We start from the raw sequence: 22,238 nt of genomic DNA on the forward strand, positions 1-22,238 counted from the left end.
TAATTTAATTTCTTATAGTGAAATTAAAACTAAAAGACTAAATGCAGTAATTTATTTAAATATGCAGTACAATTAACTCTATAATGATGGATATGCTATCAAATTTAGATTTTTTTTCCACATTTTCCTGCACTTTTTTTTTTTAAAAACGGTCTTGAACCATTCCAGAAGTGGGCGTGCAACACTCAAAAAATGTATAGTTACATAATGTATATATAACAGGAAAAAAGTGAAGAAGAAGAACAGACTACGCATAGATGTTTACGTGCAATCTCTCAACCAGTGTTTCAACCACGGAAAGACATCAATAAAACAGCTTGAGAATAATATCTCATGCAGCATTACATTTACCTCAGGCAAGTCATTTAGTGTCCACAGCATGTTAGTTCACTAGAGAAATGAACTCTAGAGGGGAGCATTTCACTAAATATATTAGCTTATATATTCATTATATTTACCTGTTAGTAATGTCTTAATTATTGAATATGTTTTAATAAATTTGTCATGAAAATAAGTTATGACAGTAACTGTAAATTATATTTCAAAAATGAATTGCAGTAGAAAAATTGAAAAGCAATTTTATAAATGATTAGATTGTACAATGTACATGCTTTTATTTGAGAGTTGATTGTTATCTAAAAATAAATAGCAACTAAATGTAATCATTTGGGCTCTTTTGTTAATGGTATCCTTTAATATTATAGTAATGTGCAATGTTTCATATAGAATATGATTTGAACATGCTCTTGACAGGTTTTGTGAACTTCATCCTCACAAAAAAATTAAATTCTGAAAACATATACATTTATGCCAAATATTCACAATTATATTCACATCCAAATATTAAAAATATTTAAGTAAAAAAAAAAAAAAAGAGAGACTAGGCTATAGGCTTCTTACATATGCCTATACATGTGTTCTTTGGTGTTGTTAACAAATTAACAGTGTTTGTCTTACAAACTTTAGTCTTTCAAGAATCAGATTTTCCTCTCTTCCTTTCTCTTGTTCTCTGTTGCCTTCTCTTTCTTCCACCTTTATTGCCAACTTAGCTTGCAGGCTGCATTTCTTTTCAAACCTCAATCCCTTCTTTCCTCTGTCTTTCTGTTCATCTTATCTTCCTCTTGTTCAGCTATGGGTCGGCTGCTCAAGAGGGGTGATCTCCGGCATGCTGTGACTCCGACCCTTCCTGGCGCGCAGGGCGGTCGTCACCTGTTCGGCTGCTTCCTCCTCTTCATCAGACCATGTGTTTTCCTCTTGCAGGTTGTTGCGGGAACCACCGAAACTTCCCTTGCCGCGGTTGAGGGTGCGGAACTTGGATCGGAAAGTGACGAAGGAAAGGCTCTTGCTGCGCTGTTTTTCCCAACGGTTCATCCGATTCTGGACTTCTGCATCTCCCTGAAGCTCATCCAGGCAGTTTTGTAGGACACCCCGAAACAGTTTGGGGACCTCGTGCACCTCCGGCTCAAACTCTGACACTAGTTTCCGGAACCTTTGCAACAAAATATTAAAATCATTTGAGAGGTATTGCATGACTCGCCTCTATCACTACATCTTATTGGTCAGTACCTACCTGATAGTTAACTAAAACTAAAACCATACAAACATTTGTTAGGCTACTTGAAAGAAAATATATATAAAAAACAAACTTATTTAATTTCAGCTGGTTAACAAGAACAAATTTCTCAATTTCATTCAACTTGATGTAATAAATAACGGTGACTCTTTACAATAAAGCCCTGGGTATACTTCATTTTTTTACACGCACAGTTGAACACAGAGCCTTGCAAAGCACACACACAGGCGTTCGACGCATGCGCAGTTTTAAAGGGTTAGTTCACCCAAAAATGAAAATTTTAGTCATTAATTACTCATCCTCATGCCGTTCCACAACAGTAAGACCTTCGTTCATCTTCGGAACACAAATTAAGGTATTTTTGAAAAAATCTGATGACTCAGTGAGGCCTGCATTGCCAGCAAGATCATTTCCTTTTTCAATGCCCAGAAAGGTACTAAAGTGGTTACAGTGGTTTAACCCTTAAATGCATACCTCGGGTCTTTAGTGACCCGGGACGTCATTCACTACCCTCCTCCTCCTCCATTTTTTAAAGTTAGACATCAACCTTCTTGGTATTCCTCAATCAATTCACTATAAAGAATATAACAAGAAAAAAATAATAAAATTATAAAAGAATGACCATTTTTGTATTCATTTTTTGTAAAAATTTTATAGGGTCGCTAACGACCCGAGGTGTGTATCAGTGTACGTATATTTTTTCTGCACAACAATAATTGAATCTTAGATGACAGAATAAGTGAAATTCACCTTTATTCCACAAGGTAGCAATGTCTGATACACAATGCTGAAGTGACGACTCATTCAGACGGAAAACGAAAAACATGAAATGGCTCAGCGATTTACTGCAGAGCAAGTACTGAACGTGATCAAATATGACTGTGACTGTCACTGGATGGATCTGATGAAGCTGTTAGCGATCGAAATATTGATTTTGAAGATGTTGAAAATTAAATAGTTTTGAGAATACATTTGAGATCGCAAATGGGATCATATTCGTGACCTCAAACATAAAACTAGCCTATTATTTGCTGAATTTACTGGGAAATGAGCTCTGACGAGGACAGTGATGATGGCATAAAATATCTGCTCAAACTGAACCCTTTCAAGCTCCAAAAGGTAACAAAATATGATTTATTTTATTCTTCTGTAATTGTTACTCTAATATCAGAGGAGTTTTATATTAGGCAGGTAGAGAACCTTCTGTGTTAGATATAGATCCGGGTCGATAAAGACCCGAATATGTAAGAATGATTGGTGAAACGGTCATGCATTTAAGGGTTAACCTTAATATTATAAAGCGATGAGAATACTTTTTGTGTGGCAAAAAAAATTTTATTCAACAATATCTACATTAAAAAAATGATTAAAACTAACTCAAATTAAAATGAAAAAGGAAAGTATAAAAATAAAAACTTACTCAAATTATTAATAAAAACTATAATAGTGTCTGGCACCTACCTGACAATGACCGGCCCACACTGTTGAGGTGGGACCTGAGCACAAAGCTCCTGCAGGTCCAGAACGTCTCCTGGCGTGAGCTCGTAGGGGGCGCGAGGCTGAGGGCCGGCCAGCCAGCTGTAGTCTGCCGAGGAAGAGTTGCGGCGTCTGCGGGTCTCTGCTGCCTTCTCCAGCCGGATCCGCTCGGTCCGTTTTACCATGGCCCCCAGCTCCAGCATCAAAGTGTTGGTCACCAGTTCTTCAGAAGTGCGCTGTCCAGGAACCTTTGGCTCCAGAGAAAACACTACTGACCAGGGAAACATCTGTAAGAGCAAAAACCATTAAAGGTTTGAGTCATGTAGTTCATCTTAAAACATTGTTGAGAACTTATATATCTATCTATCTATGAAATATTTATCAAATTGGTCCCATGCACATTCTAAATTATATATATTATAATATATATTAATTATATATTAATAAAATTTATATATATATTAAATTATATATATATTAAATTTAATTTATTGGGATTATTGATTGCATAAAATCTTCGCTGTAACACCTTTATTTATTTATTTTTGTTTTTCCAGGTCCAAATTTAAATGGCCTGTTTAAGTGCAAAGTAAATTTTGCAATTGTGGAACCATCTAAATCTATCTTAACTATATATATATATATATATATATATATATATATATATATATATATATATATATATATATATGCAAATAATATTGTAGCATTGCATCTATTGACTCTATTGCATCTATTGTGAATATTGTGAATATTGATTGCATTGTTAAATTTTCGCTGTAACACCTTAATAAACAGCTTGAACATTTCATTCAATAATTCAGTTTATTCACTATAGTTTAAAAAAATGGTAATAAAATATGACAAGATCTCAGAGTTAAACTGTGTCAGAAAAAATTAATCTTAATTATGACAGATAACACTTAAGCAAAACATGGTCAGGTCAAAGTGTCTGAATAATTTTTGGTTCCAAATTTTTTTATCAGTTTTACTGGTAGTCCACTGTATGAAGAATTTTTGGGTATAACATGTCACAGTTTACTCACTAACATAAATGAACTATAGTGTCCTGCACCCACTAGTAAAAAAAAATAAAAAAATAAAATAATATATATATATATATATATATATATATACATACAAACACATATATTCATATAGTTTTTTTATGTTTTTATTTATTTATTTCATGAATTAGATATATCTGACTATTTGCTTCCAGGTCCAAATTTAAATGGCCTGTTTAAGTGCAAAGTAAAGTTTTGATGTAATTTACGTGTTTGCCTATTAACTCTTTTTTGCCCTATGTTTATTGCTTTGTGTCCTACTCGACTTTAGTTGAATGTACACTTTTCTATAATTCCTCCAAATATCCAACACAGCACAGCTTTTAGCACCCTGATAGTCTTTGCAGTAATTTGGATGATTATCCAGTTGACTATCCAGTTAATATTTTAAATATACAAACATGTGCACAGTGGTTCAAATAGAACAGAACAGTATTTGCTCTGAAGTACATTATACTATCCATATGGGATGCTAATTGTATATTATTTATTTACACTGGGGTGCAAATAGCATCTGACATATACATTTAAAAACACTCAAGTTACAGAAAAAAGGATATTACCTTTCAGATAATGTGAGTTTTCAAATGTAGACAATATATTCCTGTTTTAATGTCAAATGTCTCCGAATTGGATCCGAAGTGCAATAAAAGTAGAGCCAAAATATCAAAATCCAGGCTTTGGTTTGCAGTCTGAGCACTCCAGATGAGACCGCTCTCCTTTGCGCTGTTTTAGACACTGTAAATGTGTGTGTATGTAATCCGATATAAATATGCAAGCTGGTATTTAGCCATCTGATTAGCTCGATGAACACACACCTTGCATATTGTGACCTCTTGCTCATCCTGAGCTGCCTGCACAACATGTGTGCACTGAATGCACTGAAACTATATATATTTATATGCATAATTATAACTAATGCATATGCAAATAATATTGTAGCATTGCATCTATTGACTATTATAAAGGAATTTCCAATGGATTCATTTGTGACAAAAAGTAACTTTTAAGTTCCATGCAAAGTAAAGCAATGACCATTAGCTCTATTGTTAAGATGGTAACATCAGTTACTCAGAGGTACTTAAGGAGTTGTGTAACCCGCTCACACACGTGCACACGCTGTCTTAATCATTGTGTATCTGTGCCCGGCAGTCTGAGTCCGATCGGACCGAAAGATGGAGAGAGAACAGAACTGTAGGTGCTGTGAGGGTTTCCGCTCTATTCAGCACTTCATAGATTTAATCTGCATATGTGTGATCATGGATTACACCTCACTCCTGTCTACACTTCTCAGAAACAAGGGCCACGGCAGTGAGGATTATCTGATTACATACTGTTTATGCTGGAGGATAATATCAGTGAGAGTTATATAAAGCATGACTAATATTTAAGGTGCATCCTGCGTCTTCTGCAGGCTTTTGTGTTTTTTTTATCCTTCAGGAGTTTGACACCAGTCTACAAAAGCACTGATTTAATACTTAACTTTCTTTTTTAGTGTAATATTTGCCAGCTGGAATTTGTGTGCTGCCCATTATTTGAACCAGTTAATTTTAATAAATATTTAACTTAAAGGTGCCATCGAACATTTTTTTACAAGATGTAATATAAGTCTAAGGTGTCCCCTGAATGTGTCTGTGAAGTTTCAGCTCAAAATTCCCCATAGATTTTTTAAAATGAATTTTTTTAACTGCCTATTTTGGGGCATCATTAACTATGCACAGATTCATGCTGCGGCCCCTTTAAATGCTCACGCTCCCCGCCCCCGGAGCTCGCGCTTGCCTTGAACAGCATAAACAAAGTTTACACAGCTAATATAACCCTCAAAATGGATCTTTACAAAGTGTTCGCCATGCAGCATGTCTAATCGCGTAAGTACAGTGTTTATTTGGATGTTTACATTTGATTCTGAATGAGTTTGAGGCTATGCTCTGTGGCTAACGGCTAATGCTACACTGTTGAAGAGATTTATAAAGAATTAAGTTGTTTATGAATTATACAGACTGCAAGTGTTTAAAAATGAAAATAGCGACGGCTCTTTTCTCCGTGAATACAGTAAGAAACGATGGTAACTTTAACCACATTTAACAGTACATTAGCAACATGCTAACGAAACATTTAGAAAGACAATTTACAAATATCACTAAAATATCATGGATCATGTCAGTTATTATTGCTCCATCTGCCATTTTACCCTATTGTTCTTGCTTGCTTACCTAGTCTGATGATTCAGCTGTGCACAGATCCAGACGTTAATACTGCCTGCCCTTGTGTAATGCCTCGATCATGGGCTGGCATATGCAAATATTGGGGGCGTACATATTCATGATCCCGACTGTTACGTAACAGTCGGTGTTATGTTGAGATTCGCCTGTTCTTCAGAGGTCTTTTAAACAAATGAGATTTATATAATAAGGAGGAAACAATGGTGTTTAAGACTCACTGTATGTCATTTCCATGTGCTGAACTCTTGTTATTTAACTATGCCAAGATAAATTCAATTTTTCACTCGAGGGCACCTTTAAACAAAAATGGTTGTCAAATATAAAATGATTCAAATATAAAATGATTCAAGGATTCATTGATGAATAAAAGGTTAAAAAGAACAGCATTTATTCAAAATATAAATCTTTTCTAACAATATAATCTTTAATATCACTTTTTATCAATTTAACACATCCGTGCTGAATAAAAGTATTAAAAAAAAATAAAAAAATAAAAAAATGTACTGACCCCAAACTCTTGAACGGTAGTGTATGTTGTTACAAAAGATTTCTATTTTAAATAAATGCTGATTTTTTTTTTTTTACTTTTTATTCATCAAAGAATCCTGAAAAAGTATCACAGGTTATAAAATAATATTAAGTTTCCAACATTGACAATAAATCAGCATATTAGAATGATTTCTGAAGGATCATGTGACACTGAAGACTGGAGTAATGATGCTGAAAATTCAGCTTTGCATCACAGAAATAAATTATATTTTAAAGTATATTAAAATAGAAAACCATAATTTTAAATTGTAATAATATTTCACAATATAATTTTTTTTTCTGTATTTATTATGAAATAAATGCAGCCTTAATGAGCATAAGAGACTTCGTTCAAAAACAGTAAGAATAGTAATGTTTCCAAACTTTTGACTGGTAGTGTATATATACATATACATATACATATTTAACACTCAATATTGGCTAGACACTAAAAAAGATTAAAATAGGGAAATATATGCTGGCTACAGGTCACTATTGTGTCTACAAAGACGCTAAACCCATATTAAACTCGGTGTTCCCACTCATTTTACTCAACTTTTCCATGCTTTCCTGACTGAGCATAACAAAACTTTTAAATTCAAAATAGAAATTTTTTTTAGCTCTTGAAATCAATTTTTTTTTTTTACAGATGACAATGGAAAATTATTTATTTATTTGCCCCAATGCCTGGTTAATTTCTGACACTAGCTATTGTCAACTTAAAATTGTAATACTTAATATTTAATTTGATGTATATATAAGTTCAGTGTTAAATCAGTTTATAATAAATAAATAAAACGAAAAAAGAAAGCTAGGCCTACTTGTCGCTGACCTGTGGGTGCCACTGCACTTCTGGTTACCTCTTGAGGCCCCGCCTCTTTTTAGACGTCACGGACCCCCACGCCTCGCGTCAAATCAAGTTCGGCAGTTCTGAGGGGCGCAAGATACATCGACCGCGTGCGTCCAGTTTTGACTGTTGAAAATAACGACAATCTGTTAACGTTAAACGGTCAAACCCCTCCGGTGCAACAGATATACATGTCGGTTGTATTTTATTAACAGACACGTAAACGGCATCTAAGACATCAGGATCGCTGCGTTTTAAAGAGATCAACATATCAGAAGTCCTGGTAAGTAATGCCACATTGTTTGATTTTTCCTGTAGCGTTTCTTTTTAACTGACAGGGTTTTGGTCTCCATTTGTCTTTCCCAATAAATAAACTATTTTATCTCACTCTTTCAGCAGTCTACAGACTCTAGTTTAATCAAAACCCGCCAGCGAATTTATGAATCATACTAAAGCGAAGGCTTTTCTCATGAATATTAATTAGTAGCCTTTCTCGCCGCCTCAAACACTCACCATAGTAGGATTCATAATTTTGCTGAGGTTTGTATTCGTAAATATACAGTGGAGACGTGAGGTGTATATTCATCTCTGTAGCCCACATGGTCATTAGCCCAGCCTGGCGTCAGCTGTGTTTGAAAGCTTCATCTTTGATGCTTTGTAATGGAAATGAAGATGCATGGTGAGATCGGACCATGTTCAGTTTCACAGCTCTTATAGATTCACAGGCCGGATTTTCCTCATTCCTGTCTTTCAGAAATCCAGCTCTTACTGTTAGTGACTGAGAAGAGAAACCAAATACAGGAGGTTGAGTTATAGTATAAATAGACACTCTCATTATTATGTGTCTGTGGGACTGTCCATTTCAGTAGCCAAACCTTTGCAAGTTCCCTTTAAGGAATAGTTCACCTCAAAAAATATATAATATGTATTATATTCTGTCTTTATTTATACATCCTAATGTCGTCCCAAACCCATATAACTTTCTAATTGTAAAGGTAATTGTGACTTTTTAATCTCACATTTTTGACTTTTTTTCTTATAATTGCAAGATATAAACTTCCAATTCTAAGAAATAAAGTTGCTATTGTGAGAAAGTAAAAATTTATACTAAACTCAAGTTATAAAGTCCAATTCTGAGGAAAAAAGTCAGCTCACAATTCTGACGTTTTCTCGCAGTTGCGAGTTTATATCTCGCAATTCTAACTTTTTCTTTTTATGTCTTGCAATTCTGAAGAAAAAAGTCAAAATTGCACGATTTTAAAAGAAATTGTGAGATGAAACGTTGACCTTTTTTATATTATATTCAGTGGCGTAAAGAAGCTTCCATAGTAATCCTTATGACTCCTGACGCCTTATGTAAAATTTTGCGTGTAAAACCGCTAAGGATGCACCGATACCAAGCTCATGTTCTCGTACTCGTAAAAATACCCGTGATACCAAAGACCGATACCTCACGTGACGTAACTGACAGAATGTTCCGTGCACAGAGACACTGGCGGCAGCAGCAGAAACAATGTCAGCCTCAGAGGTGTGGAAATACTTAAAAATTAATAATGACAACACACACATTGCGAGCTGCATGCTTTCAATCACAATTCGTTATCGATTATTGAAGGCGAGATAGGAGGAATTTCCAGTTCTCTCAGACAGCACACGATCGGTTCTCCTCATGCCTGAATGGTCAAATGCACACATAGTTGTCAAAATGTCCATCGTGTGGAGTATCTCACATAAATACAGACAGTTATGGCTTAAGTGGACGTAAACATTTGGGTGAAAACAGGATATGTGTCAGTATCCATGGATTCGGTCTTAAAGGGACCATAGCCTATATTTGTCACTAATGTTAATAAAACAACAAAATATGTTAAATAAATGTATACATGGTAAATAAATCTACTGTATCTGAAAAACGAGTTTATTTAATTTGTATCTCTATAGTATTTGTTGTATTGTTTGTAAATTTCTTTTTATATAACAACAATTATATATATTGGTAATTATGCCCTTTGAAGGTTATTGAACACTGAAATATCTGTTCTTTAAGTTTGTGATAAGTGCATAAAAATTATTAGGGCTGCCCTCGACTAAAGATTTTTCTAGTCGACCAGTAGTCGTTCATTTAAGCCATTAGTTGACTAATCGCGCATTTATATTAATAAATAGTGGACACGCCTATATGCAAGTTTCATATGGATTACATAATCTGAGAATATTTATTTTCCATTTGAATTGGCTCGTTTAAAAATAGACATTCCAAGCTATAGATATATTTTTTGTGTCTATGAGGAAAGCAGCCTATACGATGAGTTTCGGTTCATGCTTGTTACGAGCTCAAGTTCACCGAGACCGAGATCAGAAAACGCATCCTGATTGCTTTCATTGTTTTACAAAAGCACAACGTTTTACTGTTATTGTGAGTTTACAGAAATAAAAGTAGACCCTTTACATTTTGCATTACTCTTATCTATGACCAAAAATGACGGAGTATTTTAAGTTAAGTGCAGTGATCACACCGGCGCCTCCATGTCATGCAGTAAACACACTCTCCACACAAACACTTGGATATGCGCCAAATAATAGCGCACATTTATCTATAGGCAAACATTAAAGAAAATGGACTAAAGTTGCGACTTACATGTTTCAAGTGATAAGCCATATTTGAGGTCGATAAATGATAGGTGAATGTTTGGATTTCCTGCAGTTAATGATCTGTGCCTCTAGGACTGCGTGACCTCGCCACTTCCTGTGGAGATTTTTTTTCCTGCGACTAACCGATTAATAAAATCTTGGTCGACCAAGCCTCTTCAAGTTGACTAACGGTTAGTCGACTATTAGGGGGCAGCCCTAAAAATTATTACTTTTTTCATTAGAGTAATAATAAAGCTGTCCTACATTCATTAGTCTCACTGTGTTGTGCTTGGAAAACTGCAACATCACCAAAAAAAAATAAAAGAGAGAGAGAGAGAGAGAGAAATTAATAAATGTATAGGCATCGGTATCGGTGAGTACTAGAAAAAAAGTATCAGTACTCGTACTCGGTCCTTAAAAAATGGTATCGGTTCTAGTGTATATCTGTTTACCGATATTTTTCCCGATATTTAAGCATTTTTCCATAATCGGGTATCGGTTTTGTAATATCGGATTCGCCGATTTACGGCGCCATCTTGTGGCAGTTTTGAGATTTCCGCCATTGCAGCCCGGGCGTCTGAGGAGATCAGTCAACAACAACTCAGTGCACAGGTAAAGAATATGTTCTGCTTGGTTTGCTTTAATTAATCAACTTTATTTAACATAACAGACATGCACAAATGAGATCTGAGACCTAAATTCCTGATATAGTTAATTTATGCAGCTTGTTTCTAAACAATTGAGACGAACTCATTGAGTCACGTAGTGTAATTCGTCATGTCCTGCCCCAATAAAGACGTAACTTTACATGAATTAAATAAAACAGACATGAATGAGTGCATGTTGAAAATAAAAGCGCTGAATTTAATTCTCTATCTGTTGTATTTGCTCACCATTAGTCTAGAAGAAAAAGTTCGTTCATATTGCTTAGCAACTGACGGATGATCAGGAGGCTTAAGCACGGCCACTGTACTGAATGAAACTTTTGACAAGATTATCTTGTTTAAACACCCTAGATTATATTATCATTTACTACATAACAATTATTTCGCTAATACACATATAAATATAGCCTACCGCCTTGTGGAAATTAATTATTTATTATCTCCATGCGCGATCGCGGTTGATTAAGTTATAGTCAAACAGCACTTTGTCAGTTGGCATCCACCAATATGTTATAATCATTTTTGTGCTTTATTTTTTTACCTCAAAGCTTTTATTTTAAAACAGAGACACTTAGTAACAGTGCACTTTAATTTTTTGGACTCAGACCCCTCTATTTATTTGTGTATAAATATAAAGGTTTTTTTTTTTTGTATGCAAGGAGGGAGTGATTGTTATAAATAAAATGGTTTGTTCAGCTCATTTGTGTTGTAATAATTGTCAAAAACAGAAGTATAACAGTAAATAAATATCGGTTCTGCATATCGGTTATCAGGTACATAAACATGCAAATAATCGGTATCGGTTATAAAAAATCAATATCGGTCGATCACTAATCGGTTCATCCCTAAAAACCGCAATAACTCATTATGCATTAGAAATCTTGACTTCTGCCCTAACTAGAGAAGTAACTATGTCCAATCTGTGAATGGTCTGCGAATTGTTTTTCGAGTCAAATAATTGCATTGAATTGGTTGATCCAGTTCACAAAAGGCAGTCTGAATGATTCATTCATGAATCGGACTGATCCGGTTTCTGAGTTCAACTGACAATCCCTATTCTTTGCAGTTGCATGAATAAAATCAACCAGTGCAATTGTTCATATTTCTTTTTTTATGAGTGTTACAAAGAAAATAAGCCATCATACAGGTTTGGAACGACATGATGTAAATAAATGATGACTGAATCTTCTATTTTCAGTTTTAGTTGGTGTTTTGGCAGCAGAAGTCCCTTAAGAATGTTTCCATGAACAACGTGACAAACACACACACCCACACGATCGCTGTGATTTTCCTTTATATAAAGATGCAGATACACTGGTTCATTTTTCCTTTTTGTCATTTGTGAATAAGTATGTGAACTGATATTTCTGGTCTGTAACAAGTACAGACAGCTGAGAATATCTCCCCTAAGGGAGCACACAGGATCCTCGTGAACAACTCAAGCCAGATTTTTTTGTATATCTTTTGATTTTCAGCACTGGAAGATGATCAGCCAAGCTCTCAGTCTGTAAGCATCTGCAGAGATGAGCTGGGCCGGAGACGACTGGACCGTGGGACTGACGGGTCACGTCCTGCAGAAGGTTAAGCAGCTTCAGGCTCAGAATGAGAAGCTGAACAAGGAAAGACAACAGAGGCAACTACAGCTGGACAACTCTGAAGCGGCTCTGCACAAACAGAAGCAGAAGGTGAGCAGTGACGGTCTCATTAGGAGTTATGTACATGTGCATTTTAACCCTGTAAAGCCTGACATATTATGAAATAATAATTTGATATATTGAATTAATTGTATTTTTATTGAATTTTTAGAAAAATGTGTTTTTTGTTGAGCATCATATTTGATGCATCAGGCTTTTTATGGCTCATAATATGGAGCTCACACTCGAGAAGGAAAAACACCTCAGTTTTCTGATATCTTCGAATGTAAAACAATTAGATATGTATAACAGTATAGCTGGCTACTTGCATAAATTGCATCTAAATATGTCCTGATGAGATGATAATTAAATGCTAAGATTTATGATCAAAGCTTTGTAGTTTTTATTGTGGAGTGCAAAATATAATGCAATGCAGTACAATGATGATTGAGAGATGAACAAACATTCTTCAAAAGCCTGATATATCATGATTTTTCGAAAAAGTTCAGTGAGTGTTCATCTTGAAATATTGGTAACACTTTATAATAAGGTTTCTTTGATAACATTCTACAATTCTAAAGCATTTATTAATCTTAATTTTTTTAGTATTTACTAATACATTATTAAAATCAAAAGTTGTGTGACATTATTTAATGGACCCTAATTAACATATAACTAATATTGTATTTTTTTATTAAATAAGGTTAATACTGAAGAAAGAATAATACTGTAAAAAATATATATATTGCTCATTGCTAGTTAATATCAGTTTATGCATTAATCAGTGTTAACAAATAGAACCTTATTGTGAAGTTTTACCAAAAATTGACTAACGAATAATGATCTTTATTCTTACATTTACTTCATGAAAATCATGAAAGACTTCACAGCACAAAAGACATGTGTACCTTGACCTGAACATTTTACAATTATCCTAAAAGGTTTTTTTTTTTTTCTGATAAAAAGTATGAACTATCAATAGCTATGTTTCCATCCAAAGTTGCAAATTTAAAAAAAAAAATGGGAATATCACATAAAACATTTGCGGATAAAGCACCGTCTCCATCCATTGAGCTGAAGAGAACAAAATCGTCAGTTCCTGATAAACTGATAAATAAATGTCACTAAGAAAATTTGCTGCAGTAGGAGAAGCCACTGTATAATAATATATTCATATATAATACATACATTTTATATATATATATATATATATATATATATATATATATATATATATATATATATATATATATATATATATTACAATAAATTACTTGCTCCTCAGAGTGCACAGATGAAACGCAATAAAGTTTTCTTGCTTTCAGAGGCAGATGCTGCTGTTTGGGAACACAGTCGTGTAAGACAGTTCTGGGATGTAATTACACTGAACCACTTTATGGCTTTTCACACTGAGCTTAACCCCGGGTTATTGTCAATCTAAACACCGCTTTTAACCCCGGGTAAAGGAACGTTTCACACTTGTAATTCAGAAGCAGGGTTAGCACTGCTTTTTACCCAGGGATATGAAACCCTGCTCCGGAGCAGGGTTAGCACCGCTTTTGCGAATGATGCGGTGTTAGAATGAACAGACAACCAATCGCGTACTCATATATGCCTGCTTCGAACAGTCATGGAAACACTGCGCATTGTATATAAACAGTAAATTCAGCATTTGAAAGGAAAAATGTCAAATGCTGACAGAAAATGTGACAATTTGAATGAAGAAGAGACTGTTTTATTCTTACTTTTATAGTCCGAAATAAGAAAGATAACCCAGGATTACCTTTTCCGCGGTTTAGAATGACCCAGGGTTAACTGCGAAAAGCCCTTTTGATGACAGACTTTGCTCGGGCATTTCAGAATGACCAAAACAGCATTTTAGATGCTGTTCAACGAGATGGGTCCGCTGGTTGGTCAAGTTATGCTGAAAAAACAGCAGTCAAAATGTGCATCGAGAAATTTATTCGGTAAATGTGTTTACATCGTAGTTTATGCGCATGTTTTCTTATCAGCGCTTCCATGCAGCATTTTTTAAATGCGATATCCCAAAATGCGCATAAAAATAGGTGGATTGAAACATAGCTATTCAGATGACAGAAGGTCGATATGATAGATATGATACAATAGGCTTCATAGGGTTAATAGAGGCACTCAAGTAATGCAGAAATAACTGCTTGGAAGGACACCAAGTGGAAAGTTGGCTAGGAGTTCCAGCACAGCTGTAGCACAAACAGTGCGGGGAGTGTTATGTAGCGTCTTCCTCTCTGTCAGTATGAGGAGGTGCGTGTGGAGCTGGCTGCGGTTCAGAGGGAGCTGGGAGGAGTGCGTGAGGCAGCGCAGGTCGAGGTGCGGAGCAGAGAGCGTCTGACTCACGACCTGCAGGTCAAATCGGGTCAAGTGAACTCGCTGGAGGGACAACTCGAATCTGCCAAAAAGCTGACACAAAACCTCACACAGGAGATCAAACGGTGAGACATGAGCATATAAATCTTCCTGTCCATTTGCATACCAAACCAAACAAGATCATGTAACATTGATTAGCGATTAAAATTAAAAAAAAAAAAAAAAATCCCAGTGAAGCACCTCACATCCCACTATCCTAAAGAGAGATTGTCAATCAGAGACTGTTACCGTGGAAATGGTAATATTGCACACTCTTGTGTGATTGTGTGAGTCACTGCACACTCATTTATTGCACTATCCAACTGTATCAGAAAGTAGATCATGTGACATTCACATCCCGCACTCTCATTGGCTGCTGTTGTGCATTTGCATAAAATGTAAATAAATTATGCTGCATGATCCACTCTCATTAAAAATGAATGACTTCTTGTTGCTTTGTCTCGACAATTCACTGTTGATATGAATGTCCCTTAAAGTAAAGGTTTCCTCTATTATTATTATTATTATTAAGTTACTGGTTATTGCTATTTTCTAAAGAGATATATTTTGAATATTTCAACACATTTGTTATTTAAACCTAATACTGGGGGGTCATGTTGTTATTGTTAACTAAAACTATTAATCATTTTCTTTAATTGAAATGAAGCTGAAAAAAATAAAATCTAAACATTAGATGAAAAATGTTAAAACTTAAATGAAAATTAGAAATGTTGCCTTGGCAATTAACTGAAATAAAATAAGTTTACGTTGAAGTACTAAAAGAGAAATAAAGATAAATGAAAGCTAAATATAAATATTTAAACACTAACACTACCAAATTGAGTTTCTGTCATTAATTACTCACCCTCATGTCGTTCCAAACCTGTAAGACCTTCGTTCATCTTCGGAACACAAATTAAGATATTTTTGATGAAATCCGAGAGCTTTCTGACCTCCCTATAGACAGCGACACAATTACCACTTTGAAGGCCGAGAAAGGCAGTAAAGACATTGTTAAAATAGTGCAAGTGACTACAATGGTTCAACCTTAATGTTATGAAATGATGAGAATACGTTTTGTTCTCAAAAACAAAACAAAACTTTGTTGACGTTGTAAACACAGTGCAACGCTTCCAGGTTCTACATCAGGACGCGGCTTATTATTGGCCGCCGCTGTTACGTGAGCAGCACGATGCATGTGTGAGTAATGAGTCGGCCAATAATGAGTCTGTGTTCTGACGTAGATCCTGGAAGCGCTGCTGCACTGTGTTTACAACAGCATAGGAGAATGACAGGGAAGAGAAAAAATTGTTGAATAAAGTCATTATTTTTGTTTTGTTTTTTAACACACAAAGTATTCTCGTCGCTTCATAACATTAAGGTTGAACCGCTGTAGTCACATGGACTAGTTTAACTATGTCTTTACTATCTTTCTGTACCTTGAAATTGGTTATGATTTCGCTGTCTATAGGGAGGTCAGAAAGCTCTTGGATTTCATCAGCAATATCTTAATTTGTGTTCTGTAGATGAACAAAGGTCTTACGTGTGTGGAACGACATGAGGGTGAGTAATGACAGAATTTTTATTTTTGGGTGAACTTACTCTTTAAGCCTTGTCCCAGACTGTTTTAAAGGTCCCGTTCTTCGTGATCCCATGTTTCAAACTTTAGTTAGTGTGTAATGTTGTTGTTAGAGTATAAATAAAATCTGTAAAATTTTAAAGCTCAAAGTTCAATGCCAAGCGAGATATTTTATTTAACAGAAGTCGCCTACATCGAACGGCCAGTTTGGACTACATCCCTCTACTTCCTTCTTTAATGATGTCACTAAAACAGTTTTTTGACTAACCTCCGCCCACAGGAATACACAAGAGTTGCGTTTGTAGAGTGTGTTTGTCGCCATGTCGTCGAAACGCTGTTATTTTCATCCCGCAGTCCAATCACCGGGTCTGATTCCGGCTCAAATTGATAGGGTAAAATTAAAGACATGTTTACAATAACACTGAGCGCGTGCATCTCCACGTTATGGTAAGAGGCGTGACCTTTCCGGGACCTTTCCGGTAAGCTGCTGTCGAATCACAACACAGGAACCACTGGCACAATCAGAACTCGTTACGTATTTCTGAAGGAGGGACTTCATAGAACAAGGAAGTCATCAGCCCGTTTTTATGACAGTGGAAACAGCGGTATACAGATAAGTAAATTATGTGAAAAATACTGTGTTTTTTTACACGCGAAACATGAACACATGTTATATTGCACACTATAAACACAATCAAAGCTTCAAAAAAACACAAAAAACGGGACCTTTAACTGAAAGCAACTATCTTAAAATATGTCAGTGTCATTGTTTTGTCTCAAGATGCACACCAGTAATGTTTTTTTTCTAAGGCACATTTATAAAAGCTTCTTAAATGTCCTAACTGAACTAACGCCTAATCCTGGCTTGTTCTAAGCCCTGTCTGTGAAACCAGGCCCTGGACAACTAGAAGCACCAAAAAGAATTTAAATTTGTTTTTGAGAAATGTGTTTGCCCCATTACTCGGTTACCTGTATTGAACTATAACAACTGTCCTCTCTTTTTCTTTTGCTGCATGTAGGCTTGAGGCGGAGCTGGAAAAGCTGCAGAAGGGAAATGGCTCTGGGGAATCATTGTTGTTTTCCACACCTTGTTGGAACCTGAGCTCTCCCTGGGACAACAACGGTACCATCCCCACGCTCTGTGCCTTTGTTTTTCCTCACGTGTTTCGTCTGTGGCCCTTCTTTTTTATTTACTTTCTACACACAAAGATTGCAAAATGTATCTCCTCATAAAGTAGGCGAAAGAGTGTTTTATTTTTCTGAAGGTCCCTAAGGACTGATTGTGTAAAATGTGTGATTACGTTTTGACTTTGTACCCAGGCTCTGTGTGCATGTGGAATGCAGCTGGAATGATCTATTCATCACTATTCTTTTTCTGTTATTCTAACCTGTTTAACTCTGCAGGTGGTTTCAGAGCAGAGAGTGAAAGCAAAACACAGCATGTCAGAGTAAGTCTCAAAAGCACAAACACTTTTAACAGCAACCTTTTAATGAGGAATATTTTATGAATATACTTCATGACTTATTTGTTTGTGCTCTGTCCACTGTAGCAGCAGCTGCAGTTTGGAGACGTCCCCAAGCCCTCAGCGGGTGGGGCTTCCTCCCCCTTTCCACAGCAACCGCATAAATCCCCACCCCTTCGGCGCAATGTCCGCCAATCAGAAACGTCCACCCCCTCCTCTGTGTTTCCATGGGAACGTGGTGATTTGTGGTCCACTCCCAAAGGACGACCAGCTTCCTTGGTTTCATCCAGTGACATCATTATCAAGAACAATGACTCTGGGATGGAGGAGTCCTTGAGGAATGAGATAGATGGTGAGCTTCTCCATACGGCATTTGGGGTTTGAGGAGTTTTGCACTGAAAATCTCAATTTAAATTGAGTAAAATCAAACCCGGAACCTTTGTGTAACCAACCCAGAGTCTTTACTGCTCTTTACTTGCTCAAATACTAAAACACTTTGTTGAGCTTTTCAGATCAAGTTATATCTCTCTTTCCTGGGTTGTTTGAATCCAGGACATTTGCCTGTCTGCTCTGTAATAATCATAAATGAAAACAGTCCAAAGTCACTGTTTACAGTGTGTTGGCATGGCAGCCAATGAGAGTAAGTTGTTCGACCTCATCAGTGGCATGAGCAGATTTGTGTAGTGTTTGCATGTTAAGGAGGGTGGAGATTTTTACAGCAGTTGAGCTTCAGACTGTGCTGGAAATAAACTGGATGCATACCTGCATTTGCCACGAGAATGTGTGTGTAATAAGATTAAGGTAGTTTGAGGAAATGAAGTGTAGTTTTATTTATTTAGTGCAGCTGTGTTTGCCCATAAACCGAGTGAGGAGTATCATGTTTATTCATAAAATGTCAGGTTTATTTACTTAAGAAACCTGATTAATACTGAACACTATTGTCAGGTTTCCAAATAAAGCTATCCCAGTAAAGGAAGCACAAAACATAACGCATCAACAGAACCCATTTCTGTGATCGGCTACAGTGATCAATGCTTTAAAAACATGATGTAAATAGACATCTTTGACGCTCTTCACCGAGCGCTTACACGGATACGCACAGGGGCTTTTGAAAGCAGGTGACTTTGGACGCCTGCTTTCAATCTTTCAATGTCTATTTCCAATATCTGTTGAGCATGTGAACACAATGGCCAATCAGAGGTGTTTAAGAATCTGCTTCAACAGCGTTCACAATGCTAAGGGGAAATGCTGGTATAGTCACATTTTTAAAATTTCAGTACCAACTTGGTAACGAAGTCGGTTCTTTTGACAACCCTTTTTTGTAGTGAGATGTGGGGTGGGTTAATGAGAGAGTGGGTGTGTGCGTTAAGCAAGAGAGATCTGAGTGTGTGTGTGTGTGTATGTAGTATGAATGTTCTCCATTGTTTTGTTTCTTTGTGTTGATGAGTCATCAGTGAGGTCATTGGTGTTCGTCATTTCCACAAACAGCTGACTCTGACAGCTCTCTACAGCTCTGTACCACAGTGTCACTGATTCTTCCTATAGAACACTTCCTTTCCAATGACTTCTGAATCAAGAATGTAAAATTTTTTGGAATGTAAATTCCCTTCAAGAGGCTGTAATGAATGGTCACAGTGGCAGGTGGTTCAGATGGGTTTTAAAGAGGCTCTATCCAACACTTTGGTAGCATTTTGAGCCATTTTACCACACCTAATTCTGAAACCCATATTAGACATAAATTTTCACCATTTCTGATGTGTGTGCAAAGTTATTAGGTTTTTGAGCATTTTTAGGCCCTCAAAAATGCGATTCATTTCAGAGAAGAAGAATAGACCAAGCAGTTACAATAGGGTCCTCACACCATCGGTGCTAGGGCCCTAATTATATTTTATACAATGAAGAAAAAAATTTTTTTTAATATTTTAACAAGAACACTTTAGGACAAAAAAAAAAGAAAATTATTGTAAGTAATGAGAATTTGAGGGGAAATAAGCACCAAATTGTCATGAAAATGATAATTTCTTAACGGTACAAAAAAAATGTTTCATTTTATTATGTTAAGTATACTTTATACACTGTGTGCAGAATTATTAGGCAAGTTGATTTTCTGATCATATTTTTTTTCCAAGCACATTTTACCAATTCTAATCCACATGAATCTTAATAACTACTATTAATATTGTTTTTGAATAATAAGTAATATATCATTGTTCATGAAGGCTGGAAATGAAAAATGCCTTATATTCAGGTGTGCAGAATTATTAGGCAGGTTTTCTTTTACAGGCAAAATGAGCCAAGTCCTGAAGGTCCAGCACCACATCCTCTTGTACCGCTGTTTGAAGTTTTGGAAGATCATTTTTAATCCATCTCTGCAAGACGGACATTTCAGGATAAGAGATGGACTAAAAGTGAACTCCCACACCTTACTGCCAGATTTTGGAAGATGAATTCTTCAAACAGTGGTACAAGAGGATGTGGTGCTGGTCCTTCAGGAGTCACTCTCAAGCTGTCTGTCTAAAAGGCCTATAAAAACCCAGTCTTCATGTATTTTATAACACTTAAGCTTGTGATTCTTATTAAGAGCGGGTAATTTTTTAGGATTCTTTAGCTAACCTAAGTCTCTGAGATCCTGACACCTTGCACTTCTGGAGACTCCAGGTAGGTTGCAGTTCTGGAAAATGGTGGCGCTGGAGACTAAAGGGTTCCTGATGGTTTCACACTTAATTCTTCACCTTAATTCTTAATTCTTTTGCAGTTAACATGTGTCTTTTCTTTTCCACCTGTTTTTGTATGACCCCACTGATTGTGCTGTCCCTTGGTCATGCTTTAACTTTGCAATTTCTAGTATTGCATTAGTATTGCGTCCTTCTCGTGAGTATTTAATAATTTTTGACTTTTCAGTCTGAATTAAATCTCTTTTTTGGCTCATTTTGCCTGTAAAAGAAAACCTGCCTAATTCTGCACACCTGAATATAAGGCATTTTTCATTTCCAGCCTTCATGAGCAATTATATATCACTTATAAATGATCAAAAACAATATTAATAGTAGTTATGAAGATTGATGTGGATTGGAATTGGTAAAATGTGCTTGGAGAAAAAATATGATCAGAAAATCAACTTGCCTAATAATTCTGCACACAGTGTACAAAATGAGTTTTCCCCTTCTTTTTTAGGTGAAATGTGACATTATGCAGCCATATGTTAATTACATTGTGATGTCATTCAGAAATGTCAGTTATGCATAGCTTAGTTTCCATTAATGTTTTGGACGATTGGGAAGGAAGCTTTGCACTGTGAACATTAGTGTTTGGCACATAGCACATCAAACTCTTATTTCAAAAGAGCCAGAAACATCAGTCAGAAGGTCAGAGTGATAACGTAAATAATTTAGTGACCGTCTGTCTCTCTCAGAGCTGCGTGTGCGTGTATCAGATCTACAGCGGGAGGCACAGCTGGAGTCCGATCGCTTGAAAGACGTGGAGTCTCGCCTGGCTCAGGCTAACAGAGAGATCAGCACCAAAGAACAGAGTCTGACACGCACCCAAGACCAGCTGACCCGCGCACAGACCCGCATCACACAGGAGACCGACCGGGTAAACGCCCACAAAATAATGCGTTAATGATTTATTCCAGTAATACTGTGAAATATTATTAAAATAACTTTTTTATTGTGATATATTTTAAAATGTAATTTATTACTGTGATGCAAAGCTGAATTACTCCAGTCTTCAGTCTCACATGATTCTTCAGAAATCATTCTAATTTGCTGATTTGGTGCTATTATTATTATTGCTATTGCTATTAGTGCTATTATTATTATCAATGTTGAAATAGGTTGTGCTGCTTCCCAGGATTCTTTTATGAATAGAAAGTTCAAATAAGCAGCATTTATTTAAAGATACAAATCTTTTGCAACATTGTAACCCCCAGTTTAAACTTTTTACAGACCAGGCTTAAGACTAGTCCAGACTAAAATGCATGTTTGAGTTGTTTTAAGTAAAAGCAACTTGCGCTGACAAATCTTAAAATATGTCTGTGCCATTGTTTTTTTTGTTTGTTTTTTTTCTCAAGATGCACACCAGTAATGTTTTTTCTAAGCCATGGGTATAAAAACTGCTTAAATGTCCTAGTTAAACAGGCCTAATCCTGACTTAATCAAAGCCCTGTCTG

General features: G+C 35.9%; 2 protein-coding genes across 8 annotated transcripts in view; one reads left to right on the top strand and one right to left on the bottom strand.

Moving 5' to 3' along the window:
* Window positions 1–431: 431 nt before the first annotated feature.
* zgc:162144 (RD3 domain-containing protein) lies at window positions 432–8,403 on the bottom strand. Of its 4 annotated transcripts, none has more exons than XM_048202798.1 (3): window positions 8,227–8,403; window positions 3,035–3,336; window positions 432–1,489 (listed from the first exon to the last, which is right to left on the bottom strand). In XM_048202798.1, exons 1-3 carry the CDS (start codon window positions 8,239–8,241, stop codon window positions 1,126–1,128), a joined length of 681 nt encoding a protein of 226 aa, XP_048058755.1. In that variant the 5' UTR covers window positions 8,242–8,403; the 3' UTR covers window positions 432–1,125. The 4 variants fall into 4 exon arrangements, with proteins under 4 accessions (XP_048058755.1, XP_048058756.1, XP_048058757.1 ...); XM_048202799.1 differs by lacking the exon at window positions 8,227–8,403 and adding an exon at window positions 7,699–7,822; XM_048202800.1 differs by lacking the exon at window positions 8,227–8,403 and adding an exon at window positions 7,688–7,778.
* Window positions 7,803–22,238, top strand: part of si:dkeyp-115e12.6 (centromere protein F) — a 31,769-nt gene continuing 17,333 nt past the window's right edge. For 2 of the 4 annotated variants that reach the window (XM_048202795.1, XM_048202793.1), the window contains exons 1-7: window positions 7,803–7,996; window positions 12,485–12,694; window positions 14,915–15,111; window positions 17,624–17,727; window positions 18,009–18,052; window positions 18,155–18,419; window positions 21,480–21,661. In XM_048202795.1, coding sequence (XP_048058752.1) covers window positions 12,533–12,694; window positions 14,915–15,111; window positions 17,624–17,727; window positions 18,009–18,052; window positions 18,155–18,419; window positions 21,480–21,661 — 954 coding nt within the window. In that variant the 5' untranslated portion in view covers window positions 7,803–7,996; window positions 12,485–12,532. Of the gene's footprint in view, window positions 7,997–12,334; window positions 12,359–12,484; window positions 12,695–14,914; window positions 15,112–17,623; window positions 17,728–18,008; window positions 18,053–18,154; window positions 18,420–21,479; window positions 21,662–22,238 lie in introns of those variants that run through there. The other 2 variants (XM_048202797.1, XM_048202794.1) reach the window with 2 other exon arrangements.

Source organism: Megalobrama amblycephala, linkage group LG9 (genome assembly GCF_018812025.1).
Source record: "Megalobrama amblycephala isolate DHTTF-2021 linkage group LG9, ASM1881202v1, whole genome shotgun sequence".
NCBI classification, from domain to species: domain Eukaryota; kingdom Metazoa; phylum Chordata; class Actinopteri; order Cypriniformes; family Xenocyprididae; genus Megalobrama; species Megalobrama amblycephala.

Excerpts from the sequence above, each read along its gene's own strand:
- zgc:162144 (XM_048202798.1), bottom strand. Across the intron at positions 1,490-3,034 it reads TGTGGGCCGGTCATTGTCAG|GTTCCGGAAACTAGTGTCAG; the intron begins GTAGGTGCCAGA and ends TTTGTTGCAAAG.